A 17504-nucleotide genomic window follows, 5' to 3' on the forward strand; every position below is an offset into this window, starting at 1 on the left:
TCTTCCTCAAAAGAGTGTTTTTATAAGCATTAAGTGGTTCTGTAGTGAATTTAAGTGCTTTATTTAATTTATAACAATGCATCATGTTTCCTAAACAGGTCTTGATCTGAAAAAACATGTACATGTGACTGAGGAGCTGATCAAGTCGAAATTAATTGGCAGCTACTGTCATTTTAAGTAATTTTTAACAGAATCCCAAACATTTATTAGTCATTTTATTAAGTGAGAATGTGCTGCTTTTATTTTTATGCGTGACTAAATATCTTAGTGTATTATTATAATTATTATTATTGCTATTCTATACATTAAGAAAGGATTGGTGGTGGTTAGTATTGGTTCAAACCTGTAGTGGACACATGCTTTAATGCTGAATCCCACCCAAGTGATGCTGTGCTCCTCATCCTCATCCCTAAAGTATGACATCATAGTGAAAAGCCTGCTCCCCGTGTGTGTGTGTGTGTGTGTGTGTGAGGGGGTGTTCACTGCTGCAAACCACACTGTGCACGACTCCTGTTGGAAAGGGCGTGGACAGTGTGTATGTAATTATTTATTTATTTTCGTTAATTCCTACATGGATCCTCCTGAGGTGATGGGTGCGCTCATCAACCCGCGGCTGCGTGTGAGCATCGTCACCTGCGAGGAAACCACGAACTACGGATGAGGGACCATTGTGTCGGCGTTTCTCCATCCTTCCTGCAGGTTTGACACGCGAACGCAGCCCCCTTGCGACGAAATGCAACCACATAAGTAAACGGACCCTCATCTGTTGTCCTCCAGCTTCATGTGGCTTCTGTCGGCGGAACAGTTTTAGGTGAACAGGGGACAATCGCCGCCGGTTCCAGGCAGACATGGCAGTGAATGCATCAGAGCCGCTCTGCCAGCCGTGCGTTTACCATGAGGCTTTCAAAGGTAGGTCCCAGCATCTCCTGCTAGTCTGTGTTTCAGGCTGTGACTGTGGCGTTTGGCTTCAATCCCCTCCTGGAGGAGTGTGTCCGTCTCGTTTCCACACACTGACCACTCCCATTCAGTCCCCATCAGCCGTCCTTCCCTTGCACCTGTAGGATGTCACACCCACATGCACACTGTTTGTGTTTATAGAGGGCTGGAGGGGAATGGGGATGTGTGGCACAGGGCCTGCTGAGGATCATCTGCCTGCTTTTGTTCTCAGTGGATCTGCAGGTGAAGAGACCTCTGATGCCCGTCCAGCTGAGTCCGGAGCAGGTGGGCCTGGAGATGCTGTGTCTCTGTGGGCAGCTCGACCTCCTCGTCCGGGCACAGATGCAGCAGGTTGGGTAACATGAAGTCAACATTCATTAGTCCCTCTGTTGTTGTCAGAGCTCATACTCATCTCTTGCAGTTTTGATTCGTATCCATCTGTGAATTTACTCACTGCCAAGAACACGTTGAATTAGTCAACACAGAGCGAACAACGTCTTAATTACTTCATATACCTGTAGATTGTGTTGATTATAATCATAATAATACTATATTAAAGTACTGTATTGAAGTAACACTTATAATTCTTTACCGAGGTTGTGGTACATGATCTAAAATATATATTTCTGATAAAAACTAAATATTTTAAACAGTATTAAACTTAATGCTGTTGATAACATGAACAACAAACATTAAAAGAAAGTTAAACTTATTAGTAACAAAAGAAATAAAGAATCTCTATATATCTAGAGACTTATGTCACAGATACTGAATCTGGAGCTAATTTTAAATACTTAATGTACAGTGAGGTGGTAAATAAGTAATAATAATAATAATAATAGATAATCTTTTTTTTAATTGATCATATTTTATATTGAGAATCTGTATTATACAGTTGTCACATAGAAGCAGTGAACTAAAATGTACTATATTTCTGTTTGAAGTGTAGTAGAATGGAAGTATGTTGACGTTGTATTTCAGCACAATACTTGAGTAAATACTCAGTTACTTTCCACCTTGGTTTATTTGTTAATAAATACATTTACAGTATCCAGAGAGGTCAAACTCCCTGTGAGTCGTCTTCTGAACAAACTGGTGTCCAGATATACTCTTACTTGGGTACCTTTACCACCAGTTACAGACCTAAGAGTACATAAACATCTGTTCTATTTATATATAAACACATATAAACTGGTTTCAGGTCCGATGTTCAGCCCGTTGTACTCTTCAGAAGCATTTCCCATCATTACGTACAGCTCTTTCTTCCTTTAACCTGCAACCACGTTGACAGATTCTCTTTTCCAGTTCCAGGAGCAGTTGGGACAAGGCTGCAGCCCAGAGGAGTCCGACACTTTCCAGGCTCAAGGTATGTGTGACTACTCTCATCTCAACAATTAGTTAGACGTGACCAGCTCCTGTATGTTTGATATTTCTGTGGCGTATTCTTAAAGGATCGGAGATTCTCGACCAGATGCTGCAGTGCCTTGAACATCTACCAAAGCCTATGCCACAGCTGGAGGTATCGTCTGACGCTCGACGCTTACATCACATACTGTGTCTTTTTAAAGATGCTTCAAATCATCTGGTGTGAATGTGAGGAAGTGTTTTTAGCTGATAGCTGCTCAGTATGTTGAACATTAGGGTGCTGCAGGTTATGCACAATAGGAATAAACCAAATACAAAGACACCTGTGCCATACTTGGCATATTTTTTACTATATTTAATTGTTTTCAGTAAATGTCTTTGCAGATTACTAGTAGATGATAGATGATAGTTGATTTACTGTGTGCTTTTTCCATAGGACTACCTGGACATGGTGGGTCTGTCAGTCATGTTTCCTCGCGTAGAGGTGTTTCTCATCCAAGGCAGCCCTGTGGACATGCTCGAGAGGCCGCCAATGGACGGTGGGATAGGAAATATGTTCTCACCATCACGAAAAAGCATAATTCGCAGAGTATGCGTAGGTTTTTAGAAAGCAAGAAGATGACGCCTGTACTTCAGGTCAAGATATTTTTAAAAAGTACAAAAGCTGCTAAAGTGTGTTTCTAATATATCATGGTAATAATTTACTATTTTGGTGAATGCTTTGTAGTTTAAACAGTTACAGTTCAGACGACTGCGTTCTAGTTCAGTTACATGATCGAAACACGTCCACAATGATTAACTAATGTTGCTTCTGTTGCAGAATACTTCTTCCACATTGCCAAACTGAACCAGCTCCTTGTGCTGAGTCAGCAGCTGGAAGAAGATATCAGGCACCTTGGAAGTCATAAATACATCGCCCACCAGCTATCGGTTATATATGTAAGGAGAATAAAACTTTTCATTCTTATAATTTCTTATATTTTCTGTCTGTTTTGTTTCCAGTGAAAGTTGCTGTGTGCTTTTCATTGCAGCAAGTCCTCAGCTCTTTCAGGGGAATTCAGGTCTTCTCTGAAATCAAGAAAGATATCGAAGCGAATTTCAAACAGATGAAACAGTCTCTGGTGACAGAGGAAAGCTCCAGACATGAGCCACAGCTGGCTGCTCACTACATCAACTGGTGAGTTTAAGTACAAGCGCTACGTTGGAGGAGATGATGATTAACTATCTGATGACAAACACGTTGTTCTCTCCCTGCAGGATGTTAGAATTAACTCAAAGATTAACGTCGGTGGTGCTGTCGCTGCCGGAGGAGCTGACAGAGGACCTTCACCAGGCCGTGACCTTCATGTCCCAGTTCCTGTCCTGACTCACCCCGACAAATTGAAACCTGGCGCTCTGATGCACCGGGTTTCTCCAGGAGTCTCCTGCTTCTAATGAACTGGGAAAAGGTGCTACACAGTTTGATTCGACTTATCGTGGGATCGGACGAGAACACTTCATTTACAAATTCTGTAGGTTTTTGAATTGTCCTTCTGAATGTGACCCATTTTAATCCCTATGGTGACTTAGTTGTTTGGAAATGTGCGCTTGTTGAGTCCCTTCTTGCACTACTGTTAGAGTTTTTTAACCTGAAGTGGAATAATAAAGTTGAATGAAATAGGGGGATGTTGTTGCTTTCTCCCAGTTGTGGGTCTGTGCCTGTCCTCAGTGTTTCAGACATTTAAAGCAGCCTTCAGCTTCTTACTACACAAACACATTTTTATGCTAAAAGTTTGGGTTAATGGCAAATAAATGACAGAGGTGAGAAGTAACTAAGTACATATACTTAATTAGTGTTTACTTTTACATTACTTTTAGTTATTTGGCAGACGCTTCTATTCAAAGCAGCTTAGAAATGATGTGCAAAGCGAGCAGATATCTAGACCAAGGAGATGAACTTTAAAGTAAAGTGCTCGAGAGAGACCTGCTTCAGTTTCATGGGTAAAAGTAAGGTGGTATTTCTACTATATTTCAATTTCTGCCACTTCATACTTCTTTTTCACTGTATTTAAGAGTCAACTATCACACTTTTACTTCACTACATTTGATAACTATAGTTACTAGTTGCTTTTGATATTGGATTACTAATACAAAGCACGACCATAACCAGAGCAAGAGTCACAAGCTAAGCAGCAATACATGAAGTACTTTGAATTCTAATTATTAGATTGATAAAGGTAAGGTAGGGTTGCTGCACTGTTACCAGCTGTATAACAGACTCTGCAGTAGTATGCACAGTATTTCTACACCTTTGTATTACTGCTTTTACTTGAGTAAAAGTACTTCCACCACTGGTAGGTGATCAGAGAAACGTTTACGTTCAGTTTCCGGTTTATTAGAAACACCTAACCCTAAAATGGTGATGGTCAGTTTTTGTTGCAGCTCTTTCAGAGAGGTAATGATTTAACGATGATCAATTATTTTTATATCAGTGTGACCATCCTGCAAATAAACTGTAGATATGCCCCTGGCAGTAATAAAAAAGAAAAAGAGGATTGTAGCCTTAAAGCATTTTTTATGTAATGAATGCTGATAACAACATTTATTCCCATCTGTGAGTAAACAGCTCCTCCTGTTGTTCAATTCAATTCATGCAAAATGTAAAACCAGGAAATACCAAGACAGCTCCCATCTGAGCTAACAGCTACTGGTTAATTGAAATACACCAGAGGCGCAAAGAGCTTGGTTAATCAGAGGCAGCAAAAACTCAGCAGTCAAGTAAAAGTAAGGGCTGCATTTCTGTAGGCATCATTATCTGTAATAATAGAGCTTCATTTATTGGTTGATGAGGAATCTGCATCTCTAAAGCAACTAAAGTTATGAAATAAATGTAATGATTGTATTATTTGTTGATCATAGGTTCTGTATTAGACTAAAACCTAAATATGATTCGTGCCACATGTGTCCTGGCTCAAAGTGTCGCGTCTTGCAGATGTTTACATCGCTGACGTCTGCAGGTCACGGCCGCCGGAGGAGGGACTACGTTGGGAGTGACGTCTGCAGCATCCAATCACGCGGGTCCGCCCAGCTGCGGCAGCCAATCGGGATGCGGCTAGGCTGTGCTGGTGCTTGACTGTGAGAGTTGGGGGCAGAGGAGGAAGGAGACATGTTTTAATTTATTCAGCCTGACAGCATTTGGTGTTAAAATCATCCATTAGTGAACTTTAAGCAGGAATGAAGACACGTGAAGAGGGTAAGTTTGGAAAGTTAAACCCCCACCGACCTGTTTGATTGCATGTCGGTCAGTTTTAATGTTCGCACAGTGAATGCACATTAGGACTGTTGCAGGAAATGTCCACAGGTATTTGGGTGTTTGTGATGATGCATGTTCGTTAACTGAGTGATAAAACAGCAGAGTGGTCGTCTCTGTAATGCTCAACCCTCCAGGGACCTAACAAACACTGTGCCCAAGTGTCCATGAGCAACTCATAGTATCAGGACCAGCAACTTTCCAGTGGAGGGGGCCTTTAAAAGCATCAGTCACAACAGGGCAGCACCTCAATCACACATATCAATACTTCTTATTATGTAGGATATGATTTGTGAGGTGAATGCAGAGCTGTAAATGTTAAATATTTCCTGTTTCTAGCTTCTCAGATGTGAATATTTGATGCTTTTCTGTGTCGCGGACATTAAAACAGATGCCACACAGTGAAACTTTTGGTCCCCTGGAGGAAGAAATGGATCACTCAGTGGGAAATTACAACAAGCATTTGCAGAGATGCAAATATTGCAGCACTGTTGATGTTCCTAGGATGTGCTTTAACACGTGATGGATTATTTTTGTTTGGTATTGATTCTATTGACACTAATTGAAACTCAAAGGTATAAATACTCAGCCAGCCCGGCTTTGCTAAATATTAATACATCCAGCAAGCTCATCTCTGTGGAGACACAGGGTTATTATTGATCAAGTATCCATCATTTTAGTTGCACAGACTGCTTCTTTTAACCCCAGCTCTCACGCCAAACATGGATCATACTGTCTTTCGAGGGGCAGAGACTCACTCCTGAGCCTTGTGTATAGATCTGAGGAGGAGATGATACCAGAGCCCACGGCTACATCCAGAACCTCGGGGCAGAAGTAAGCATCTGCTACCAAAATGTGGACAGGTTATCATTAATTGTCAGTGTGTCCTTGTCCTTGGTTGTAATGTATTTATTCATGTGATTTAATTTCGTGTTTTGGTCTTCCCAGTAAGAACTCTCGTAACGAGGCAAACTCCACAGGTGCTGTCAATCATTCAGAGGATGAGTTGGGGAATGAGAATAGACAAAAGGCCGTGGTAGGTGGTTTTCTACTCCTGATTTATTGCATCAGCTTCTTATGGCCGATAACTATTACAAGAAGAGCAGGAGTAGAGAGAAGTGTAATCAAAGTGCACATACATGAGTTGTCAGACAGGTATCCTGTTCATTATCAAAGCACAATTTTTTTTAATGGAAGATATTTCGACAGGTCACAGAAGAAAAAAATCTAAAGTGGAAATGATTCATTGAGAGGTGCATTGCTGAGATTGTTTGGATATTTTAATGTGAGAAAATTAACCAGAAACTATTTTGATAATCAATTAATTGTCCAAAAACTGGCTTTCACATTTTTAAATATGAGGATTATTATGTTTTCAAATCCTCATTATTGATATTTTTCTCTGTTAAAAAACTCAGTGTTAAGGTTAAGGATGCTGCAGCACACTCATTCATATGTGAACGTGGATCCTATCAAGCACCTGTTTCTTGTCTGTCACATTTTCAAAACTGCACAGAGACGAAGGAAAAGAGCGCAGGGGGGCTCAGAGAATGTCAAACGCAAAAGTGCCAAAGCCGGCTGCAGCAGCGCCAGGAGAGCAGGAGGCAGCCGCAGTAAAAAGAAGCATGTGGAGGCAGTCACTTTGTTTGAGGTGGTCACCATGGGCAAGAGTGCCATGCAGGTAAGATAGTTGGCCTGATAAAATGTCTAAGAATCATTATTGTGTGAAAAAGTCAAAACTGTTCATGGAAAGGTCTGTCAAAGACTGTATTTTTATATTTGTTAGATATAGATCATTAGTTCACCTTTGACCTGTAATAAAAAAAGTATAGTTTGATCATCCTGTTGTTGGCTTTTGTGCACATCAGCTTTAGAGCTGCACTCAGGATCTTCAGATAGTCTGATATGTAGCTGATGAGTAGCTGACAGTTGTTTACAAAAACAAGATATAAACAGTATAAAACACTTTAAAATATCAGCTTGTATAAGACGTTATATTATCCTGTATTTTGACCGGTTGTTGGAGCAGGCGGTGATCGATGATTGGATTGAGGCTTATGTGAGGGACAGAGACTCTGCTCTTCTTGATCTCATCGGCTTCTTCATCCAGTGCTGTGGCTGCAAAGGCAAGAAAACTCGTGCACAGCTGTTAACACACACACACACACACACACACACACACACACACACACACACACACACACACACACAGAAAACATGGATACACCTGTTTGTGTTTGTGCTCTTCCAGGTGTGGTCACAGCAGAGATGTGTCAGAGCAAAGAAGACGGTGACGTGATGAATAAGATGGTCGAGGAGCTGGATGAGGTTAGAGGTCTTCAGTCTCTCTGCTGCATCAGGTTTAATACTTTCAGCTAAAACCATTTGGATGTGTGTGTTTCAGGATGCTGGTCTGCAGTATAAGAGGTTTCTGGCTTTTCCTTGGATCCTCACAGTAACATGGCCCATGGACACTGTCAGTAGTACTTCACTACTTCCTATGTTCTTTCTAACATTCACATATAAAGTATCTCATATATTTATTTACTTCATCACCTGCTTCTTATGTCCAAACATGACTCAAACAGTTTTGTATTAAATAATCAATGTGTGGTTTGTCTGACATCTGTTTCCTATTCACTTATTTCCTAAAAAAACATACTCTATATAATAAAACTCAGTACGTCACTTTGTAGTGAGGAGAATAAATTAACGTACGTATCTTTTATCTCTTTATTGTGAGTGTTTATTCAAAAACTAGTGCCTCTCTATAGACATTGGATTTTTAATTGCAATGCTTAATTAAATTGTCAGTTAGTAAATAGGAGTAGCAAATTGGTGTGTGATCACTTTTGGGCAGCTCTAATGAATTCATTTCTTGTTTTCTTTACGCCTCATTATTAGATTTTGGTGGTCAAAGGTCACTGTGATCACGCTGCAGCTGAACTGTCCTCTTGTTTTGAAGTCCTTTAAACCCTGTTTGGATTCTTCCCTTTCCCAGTAACACTTTGCATCTCTCCTCTTCTCTTCTGCAGGACAGTGTGGAGTATCCTCTCACCCAGTCTGGACCGTATGGGCGTTGGTTTCACTCGGAGTTCTGTGATTTTGTGTCTGTGCTGGTGAACCAGTGTCAGCACAGCGTCATCTTTGACAGCTACCTGATGAACACCCTCATCTCATTGCTCACTGAGCTGTCAAACTCTTATGTACGAGCCTTCAGACACACCTGCACTCTAGCAGGTAAGCGATGTACAAACATGCAAAAACATATACAGTACATGCATAAATACTTTAAGTAAACTGACCTGTATTCTGGTTTTTGATACTTACTTCATGATAAGCGGTGAAGCTGCTGAGCTCTCTTTTGGGCGTAGCTCTGAGTCTGAGTGTTGGGATTGAAAACAGCCAGAAACTGAGTGAGGTGCAGAAGAGAAAGACCACAAGACAGAAAAACACTCCACAGCTGGAGAAAATACAGAAGAAGCTTAAAGAGGTAAGACACACATGGCTTTGTACAATGTTTTTGTCTTTGCTTTATGTGAATACGTCCCATTTTATCCACTCTGTGGCTTCTGTGCACGTTTCCTTGTGCATGTCAAGCTGCAGGAGAAGAGAACAGAGATAGAGAGCATGGTGGACATCATCTTCAAAGGAGTTTTTCTGAAACGATATCGGTAAATTAACCTTATTTACATAGAATATTATAGTGTGCATTAGACCATTAAGTCACTGTTTCCTTTTGTTTCTGCACCTGTGCAGGGACGTGCTTCCTGAAATTCGCTCTATCTGTATGGAGGGGTTGGGTTTGTGGATGAAGCTTCACAGTTCTGTATTTCTCAATGATAGCTACCTCAAATACATGGGCTGGATGATGTATGACAAGGTAAACAACAAATAATACATATAGCATAATGTGATGTAGTACTTAAATAATAAAAAGAGTACGTCAGTAAATAATATATTTTTTTAAATATTGTTTTTACTGCAACTCAACCTGCAACTAAACATTCTCTTTTATAAAACAACTTAAATACTTTGGTTGTTATCAAGTTTGGAAGTAATTTAGTGCACACAGACCTTAGTAAATCAGGGCCATTGTCTTTCAGATACCAGATGTGCGTCTCAAGTGTGTGTTAAGTCTCCAGGGTTTATATGGAGATCCACTGCTCCTGCCTAAACTAGACCTGTTCAACAGCCGCTTTAAGGTAACCAGTTCTCTTTAAGACCACAAGGAATAAAAAAAAAAAAAAACAATTACCAAAAGACAGATGTCATGCATATTGTCTCTGTGTCCCAGGACCGGATGATCTCCATGACCCTGGATAAGGACAGTGAAGTAGCGCTGCAGACCATGAAACTACTGGTTCTCATCTCTAAGTGAGTCCAGTCTGTTTGTTGTTCTCATCCACTTCCACTTGTCGCCACTGTTTGGCCGCTAATGTTTTTCTGATTCCTTAGAACATCTGATGATGTGCTCACGCCAGACGACTACAAGCAGCTGCTCCAGTTTGTTTACTCTTCACAGCGCCCTCTAGCAGCCACTGCTGGGGAGCTCTTCTTCTCAAGGTACATTGAATTCCACAATGAACACAATGAAAACCAACCAAGCACAAACTAAATCAGTGTTAACCTGAATGTTGTTGGTCTCTCTCAGGCTTCTCAACACTGTAGCTTCTACATCTGATACTCAGGCTGAAAACAACGAGGAGGAAGAGGCACATAAACAACAAACATTTACCAGACTGAAAGCTCTGCTGCAGTTTCACCAGGAGTCTGAGGTAAAGGCATTCGTTTTATTGATCGACCTACTTTAAATCTAGAACATGGTGCTGTGTGTGTTCCTCTAAAATGAAGTTAACTCTGCACCTACATGTCTATCTGTTTGTTCCTACAGCTGCACAAGCACGTGGTTTACCTAGTGGACAGTCTGTGGGACTGTGGTGGAGCTCTGCTGAAGGACTGGTCCACACTCACATCTATACTACTGCAGGACAGTCCAGGTTGGAAAGTGTGAATCTCCAACATTACACTATACCACAAGTACTTTACCATATGTTGAGTGAATTAAATATGCTTATAGTCATCCTTTATGCTCCTTTGTGTGTGTTAGATCTGACTCAGGCGCAACAAGCAGTGCTCGTGGAGATCCTGGTGGCGTCGGTGCGTCAGGCCTCAGAGGGACCTGTTCTGGCCGGGAGGAGCGGAGCCAAGAAGGTCAGCTGAAGAAATGTTCTGTTAAAACATCTTAGAAATTGGGAAACTATATATTTGTCTCTTAATGCTGCAGGTAATGAGCGCCAGAGAAAAGAAATTTCAGATTGATGACTGTAATAAACTCACTGAGCATCTCATCGTGGTGCTTCCAAAGTTACTGACCAAGGTATTTACTTCACACTTTATAACTGGTTATTTTCATATTAACATGTAGTGCATATTAATATATTAACAGACGTGGGTTTTACATACGATTATGATCTATTTTTAAGATGATGTTGTTTATGTAGTTTTCAGGTAGCTCGGACATTATCGCCTCCCTGATGAAGATTCCTCAGTACTTCATTGTTGACATCCCTGAGGCTAAAAACACACAGGTCTTCATTCTAATACATTCATTCCTAATAAAGGTCAAACGCTCATAGTTGCATGCATGACTGGTATTTTTCTACCTTATTATTTATCTTAGATAAATGCGAAGCATATTCTGCATGTTCATGTAGTTCATCATCAAAAGGTTAAAGACGGTGTCTCCACCTCGTTCGTCTTCTGCAGGTGGTGTCCTGTCTGTTGGAGGAGATGGAGGCTGTTCTGGACCTCCACTCAGGTCCTGCTGTTCTGGAGGCCGCGGCCCGCACATACCTCAGTCTGTGTGTGGAGGAGACGACCTGGTGCTCCGTGACCCGAGCTGCCAGAGACTCTCTGGTCCAGCGCTGGGTGGACCAGCTCACATCGCTGCTGCAGGACTCGGTAAAGGCGAAGTGCTGAGGTGAAAGGTTTGCTTTCTTAGATTATTAACACATTTACGGCACAGTTTTCCATTTCTCTGCTGTAGGGGGACGGTTTCTCTGCCGACGAGGAGAAAACTGGAGAAGTTTTAGTCACGCTGAAGAAACTCGGAGCTTTCCACAAGTAAGATCGCCAACACTGCCAACAAGTAATGTGTCAGGGATGTGTACATAACGGCTGTAAATATGTGCTGTCCATGTTGTTGTAGCTGTCATGACCTCTCTCAGTGGAAGCTGTTTGAGCTGCTGTCTCCTCTCCTGTCAGTGGAGAGCAGCCAGGGAGGAGCTCCACCTCAGGTACCGGGTTCTACCTCGCCTAAAACAAACATTATATTATAAGTGTTTTTATTTCTTTCTTTTCTTAATCTCCTCTTTTGGTGTAAAGGTGCTGCAGGAAGTACTGCAGTGTTTGTCTTACTCCACGCTCTGGTCTCTCAACACAAGTAGTGAGACCCTGACCTCCAGAGTGAGTCATATCTGCTTTAATAATCTCTCAACTTCTGTGGTAACTGTGTAAAATTAAAACACATAATAAAAGATCAAATACAACAAACAACAACCAGACGAGAGATGTTTAATGCATCTCTCTCAGGAGTGTTTTTGATTAAGTGACTGCAGAAACAAATATTATTCACTCTCCTGTTTTATTATTGATGTTATCGCATTATCCAAAGTGATTATTTGAGTGAATAAGTAGTGTCAGCCTTAAAGTGACTGCAGTAAGAGAATTCAAATTTAACTTTTATGCAGTAAACAGAAGACAGTGAATGATAATATCACCTTCTCTCTATTTAGAATATATTTTTTGACTGTCATGTCTGTTTTTTATGGTTTTGTGTGTCTTTTTTGGTGCATATCTTTTGTTATCTTTCACGTTTGTGGCAATTTTATTCTTATTATTGGTTGTTTCTGTTTTTCATGAGTCATTAATCGTTTGTCTTTTTGGTCATTCATTGTGTCTTTGGGATAATTTTTCATCTTTTGTAGTCATAAATATCTGTGATTTTCACACAGTGGCTCTGATGCAGGGGCTCATACATGTATTGAAAAGTAGAAGAACTCAAGTATAATCAGGTCAAAATGTGTTTTAGGAGAAGGCTGTGGCCCAGAGGCTCCAGCTGCGTCTGTTCTGTGAGAGGAGTCATAGCTGTCTCTCCCACTCTGACAACAACGTGCGACAACAGGTACGACGATTTAAGCTGCAGCTGCACCGTTTACTGTTTCCTCCAGCCTTTCTCACGTCTTCCTCTGTTTCCCTTCCAGGCTTTTCTGGGTGTCTGTGATGTCCTGACTGCTCATTCCTACCAGCTCCATGTGTGGGATCCCACCTCGTTTGGTCCCCTGCTCTACACGCCCAGTCCCAAGCTGCAGAGGGCGCTGTTGACTTTCGTTTGCGCACACGCATTTGCCGGTCGAGACTGTGAGAGTCAGAGCAGAGGTGAGATCTCAGCGTGTTTCCATGAATCTTATTTTCAACATCAAAACACCACCGACTCCAAATATTATAGTCCAAAATGTACCTCAAACAAGTGTCAGGAGGAATCAAAACCTACACTTAATGCTGAAAAGGAAGAAAAACCAAGATTTTAGTGAAGTGTGGATGATTTTGCAGCTAATAACTAAACTTCTTTAATGTAAAATATAGTCATGTTACTAGATTGTGGATTTTTCTGTGAAGGAGGTGGAGAAAAGGTCGTGGTAACACTTTAATTAATTAAAGTAATTTACTGGAAACTTGCATCATCATTTCCTAAAAGCTTATTTGGTATTTAGCTGTTGATGGACTCAAAGGAGTCATTTAGTACTAATTCTAAGAGACGCTGACATTTGTTTATATAATAATAATTAGTTATAGTAGTTGTGCATCTCTAATGTTGATCAATGAATAAAACACATTCCATATTTTAACATATGTCTAATTTCCACAGATCTGTAAAATAAAGTCATATTTTTATTTTACATTCTTTTTTTCATCCTAACACTGAACAACATTATTAGTAGGAAACCGTAGCAGTTAATTCATTCCTTATCTGCCTTATGATTAAGAACAGAACATTAGCTGGAAAAGAAAACTTATAAAGTAAAAGTGTTAGCATTTTTAACTAACTAAACTGTATATTACAAAATATAAAACAAGCACAAGCTAGACTATATTTTAATGTTCAGAGAGAATAACTATATTTGTAATCTAAATGTTTTGGTATTTTTTACCACAGTAGGTGACGAAACAATAAAAAAACGGGAAAGAAATATCATTATTATTTTTTACTAAAGTAATTAGCAATGTTATTAAAAATACAAAAACACCATAGTACTTATCATGTAGAAAATGTCATTATGTTGTATTAAAACCGATGAATCGGTGCAGAAGCAGCATTTTACCTTTGTGATATTCCACAAGTGTCTAAATCTGTGTTAAGGTTTTTACACGGTGCACTTTAACAATAAACAATAACAACAACAACACAATAAAATGACAACACTTAAAAACTGTTGATTTGAATCCACTGATCTGTTTATTCGGTGACGTTTGCAGCCACCTCACAGTGGTTTGTTTGACAAACGCGTCCCCGGGCGGCGTGCGGGACACCCAGCAGAACACACGTTGCGTTGTAACACAGTAGGTGGCACTCTCACTCTGCCACAGCAGCATCGTGGTTCCCGGGCCTTTAGCAGCCCACTGTGGTTAAAACATGCAGATATTAAATGCACGGCCACACGTTCGCCTTAATAACTGAGTACAGAGCCGCCTGCTGACTGTAAATGGGGTCTGATTTTCAATGTGACCTGACAATTGACCCTTAATTACAAAGGAAGCCCTGTTAATACCCTCAGACTTAAACAGGTTGACTAATTTGTATGAGAGGATGTTGGACTTTGTTATGCAAAGTGATGCAGCTTGTAAACCGATGACGACAGTATGCTCCTGTCTGTTCTAAAATGAGAAAAACAAGGCTGATGTGTAGCGAGTGTTCTCTTTGTGAAAGTCCTGCAGGTAAACTTATGAATTCATTCATGTCTGACTACAACTACTCCGTTTATTATCTTTACAATAGCTTTGAGTCTCAGAAACGAACTGCATCCAGATACGGGAGAGTCCAGAGAAGTCAATAACTGTCCGGATGGGAAAGTCTTAAATGTACGACCAAATACAATATGGGATTATTGGTTTTTGAACATGTAATAAAACGCTATTGTTTTATTGGATTTGCCTGGTAACGGTTTTGTCATACGAACTGTGTTTTCTATTAGCTGCTGGATCAGAGATCACTCAGAGGGCAAGGGCACCGAGTTAAATCATAAAATCAGGGCAATCTCTTTCCGTGAGAAAATTCCATTAACTCTGGCTCACCTCCGAGCCTATTTTATTAGCCCTGTGAAAGATTGAAGCCACATGGTGTCACAACCATAACTCTGTCTTATGTTATCTTTGATTTCCACCTGCTAAAACCATTGTCCCGAAACTCACTAAAGCACACTTTTCTGTCTCGGCTTTGTTCGTTTCTCGCCGTTATATGATTAATCACTCCTCTTTCCCTTTTCTCCTGACCACTCCACATCCAACCGTGTGCTGCAACGCCATCTGGCTCCCTCAGTCAGTGAGAGCTCTGAGGTGGAGAGGCTCGACGACCTTCACAGACGAAGAAATCTGCTTGCAGCCTTCTGCAAACTCATAGTGCATGGAGTGCTGGAGATGAGCGTGGCAGCTGAGGTCTTCATGTACTACATGAAGGTAAGGTTGACTTTGCTGCAGAGAGCTACTGTAAATAAACACAGTGGAGTCCACTGAGTAACTTTGTTTATTTTGTGCATTACACGCTCAAACATTATAGTATTGTCCAAAAAATAAATATTTTTATTTACACTTTGTCTAATTATAAAGAAGCTAATTCTAGATTACTGGAACGTGGTTAATACTCCAACTAAAACAGAAGAGTAGAAGAATATTAAACATCATTGAAAAACTATTGAAATATATTTTATAACAATTCTTTATACTGACATAAAAATTAAAAATTTAAAAGATTATGTGGTGGCCTGAGAATTTGGAAAATAGTTGTGTGCAGTCCAGTATATCCTCCAGCACATAAATCCTTAAATTAATAGTTTTTATAATTTGGGCTTTGATTGGATTAAAACACTATAAACATGTTAATTTGTAAACTGCAGAGATGATGGGATGAACATATGTTGTGTTAGCTTCAAACAGTGCCAAGCTAGCTGTTGCTCCTGTTGCCAGTCTTTATGCTAAGCTAAGCTAATTGGTGGTTGTACACAAACTTAATACTCAAGTAAAAGTGCAAGTACTTGCCTAAAAAGTACTCCACTACAAATACAAGTGCACTTCAAATTTGTTCTATAATTTAATTCAATTTAATTTAATTGCTCACTCCTGAACCTGGTGATGCTGATAATGTAAATGTAGAGGTCTCATCCAGATGTGTTCCACATGTTCCTCATTTGAATGTTATGGTCTTGTTAACTATAATATGTGTAAAGATTTAAGGAGAGAACCACTTTAAAAACAATAATATTCAACAGTATCTGAGTTATAAAGGAGTAAATGTAACACGGAGGGCCTTAAATGTTCTCCCTTTTTGTCCCCAGTATTATAATGACTTTGGAGACATCATCAAGGAGACGATGTGTAGGACCAGACAGATGGACAAGATAGAAAGTGCTCGAACGCTGGTGCTTTCGCTGCAGCAAGTACAGTCGCTCCGTACACAATTTAAAATACAAACATTTCAGCCACACAGTGTTTGAGCGACCAGATCATGGTTTGTTCTGTTTTCTGCAGCTTTTCATGCATCTTAAAAAGGAGCAGGAGAGCGGTGGTCAGGCTCACCCAGGAGTCCAGACATTCACCAGCATCAAGGAGCTGGCCCGGCGCTTCGCTCTCACCTTCGGGGACCTCGTCAAGTTTCGTGAATGCGTCGTCGTGATCCACAGGTCAGCGTGAGCTCCTTTCTTGTTACTTGTCTTTGTTTTTTTTTTGCTGTTTGTTCATGTTTTAGTCTCTTTGCCTGTTGGTACGTTCAGGAATGGGATCGAGTTTGTGTTTCAAGAGTTTAACCAGACTCCAGAAACGCCGACACCGCCGTACCTGTCCTACCTAACCATCCTCAGCGAGTTCTCCAGCAAACTGCTCAAACCAGACAAGAAGACAGTGTAAGTGCAGCGCACACAGGGTTCCTCTGAAAGCTCAGCTCGGCTTTTAGAAATGTCTGAATGTCTCCTCCTGTCTGTTCAGGTTTTCCTACCTGCAGAAGCACACTGCAGAGCACATCATTGACCACCGGGAGGAGTGCTGGCAGCCACTCATCTACTATCGCGCCTCCCTGTTAGCTGCAGCAGAAGTGGATGATGCTGGGTCCTACGTTAGCTCTGACAGGAAGCTCCACCTGCCCAATCGCTCTCCCTTCTCCAAACAAAAACTAGATGGTACTTCATAGTGAAAAAGATTTTTTAATGTCCTCATTCTCATCAAGCACCAGCTGCATCACGTGTGTGTGTTTTGTTTTTAGGAAACAAGTCGCCCTGTGTGTCCACCCCCCTCGACAGAGTTGGTAAAGTTCACAGACCCAGCTTGTGCCCAAGGTGAGTCTCAATTTTTACACCAGGATCCTCATTGATAAAGCAGATCTTCATCATACTGTAATCACATCTCAACTCTTCAGCCACCAGAAGACAACTGATTTGGATTCAGTCTTTATCCCTCTGGAACCTCCTGCTAAAAGACTCAATGCTGAAGACTCTGCCCTCAGAGAGGAGCCGGACGACGACACCGTGGAGGTTGAACTGTAAGTAGGAGGAGGATGGGGAACACAGGGAGACGTCCTAAACTCTGACAAAGACGGTTTCCTTTTTTTAAGCACCTTATAACTTGTGTTTTCATTGTTTGCATGTCG

General features: G+C 40.8%; 2 protein-coding genes across 6 annotated transcripts; both read left to right on the plus strand.

Moving 5' to 3' along the window:
* The first annotated feature begins 555 nt into the window (after nucleotides 1-555).
* Nucleotides 556-3957, plus strand: si:ch211-218d20.15. 2 transcript variants are annotated; one of them, XM_026376664.1, is made up of 8 exons: nucleotides 556-909; nucleotides 1099-1292; nucleotides 2242-2302; nucleotides 2388-2455; nucleotides 2738-2840; nucleotides 3122-3240; nucleotides 3333-3478; nucleotides 3559-3957. In XM_026376664.1, the coding sequence occupies exons 1-8, from the start codon at nucleotides 849-851 to the stop codon at nucleotides 3665-3667; spliced, it is 861 nt and encodes a 286-aa protein (XP_026232449.1). In that variant the 5' UTR covers nucleotides 556-848; the 3' UTR covers nucleotides 3668-3957. The 2 variants fall into 2 exon arrangements, with proteins under 2 accessions (XP_026232449.1, XP_026232450.1); XM_026376665.1 differs by having other exon boundaries at nucleotides 557-909; nucleotides 1169-1287.
* A 1007-nt stretch (nucleotides 3958-4964) lies between these two features.
* si:ch211-269e2.1 (cohesin subunit SA-2) lies at nucleotides 4965-17437 on the plus strand. Of its 4 annotated transcripts, none has more exons than XM_026377385.1 (33): nucleotides 4966-5064; nucleotides 5273-5533; nucleotides 6271-6424; nucleotides 6539-6626; nucleotides 7107-7271; nucleotides 7620-7716; nucleotides 7842-7918; nucleotides 7995-8066; nucleotides 8626-8830; nucleotides 8932-9083; nucleotides 9191-9264; nucleotides 9350-9473; nucleotides 9697-9795; nucleotides 9888-9967; nucleotides 10049-10156; nucleotides 10245-10368; nucleotides 10485-10590; nucleotides 10701-10804; nucleotides 10878-10970; nucleotides 11095-11181; nucleotides 11360-11554; nucleotides 11640-11716; nucleotides 11802-11889; nucleotides 11978-12058; nucleotides 12684-12776; nucleotides 12856-13030; nucleotides 15189-15325; nucleotides 16201-16302; nucleotides 16394-16545; nucleotides 16636-16764; nucleotides 16847-17037; nucleotides 17121-17193; nucleotides 17274-17437. In XM_026377385.1, exons 2-33 carry the CDS (start codon nucleotides 5515-5517, stop codon nucleotides 17398-17400), a joined length of 3648 nt encoding a protein of 1215 aa, XP_026233170.1. In that variant the 5' UTR covers nucleotides 4966-5064; nucleotides 5273-5514; the 3' UTR covers nucleotides 17401-17437. The 4 variants fall into 4 exon arrangements, with proteins under 4 accessions (XP_026233173.1, XP_026233170.1, XP_026233171.1 ...); XM_026377386.1 differs by having other exon boundaries at nucleotides 6299-6424; XM_026377387.1 differs by having other exon boundaries at nucleotides 6368-6424.
* Nucleotides 17438-17504: the final 67 nt, after the last annotated feature.

This window comes from Anabas testudineus, chromosome 21 (assembly GCF_900324465.2).
Source record: "Anabas testudineus chromosome 21, fAnaTes1.2, whole genome shotgun sequence".
Taxonomy (NCBI): Eukaryota; Metazoa; Chordata; class Actinopteri; order Anabantiformes; family Anabantidae; genus Anabas; species Anabas testudineus.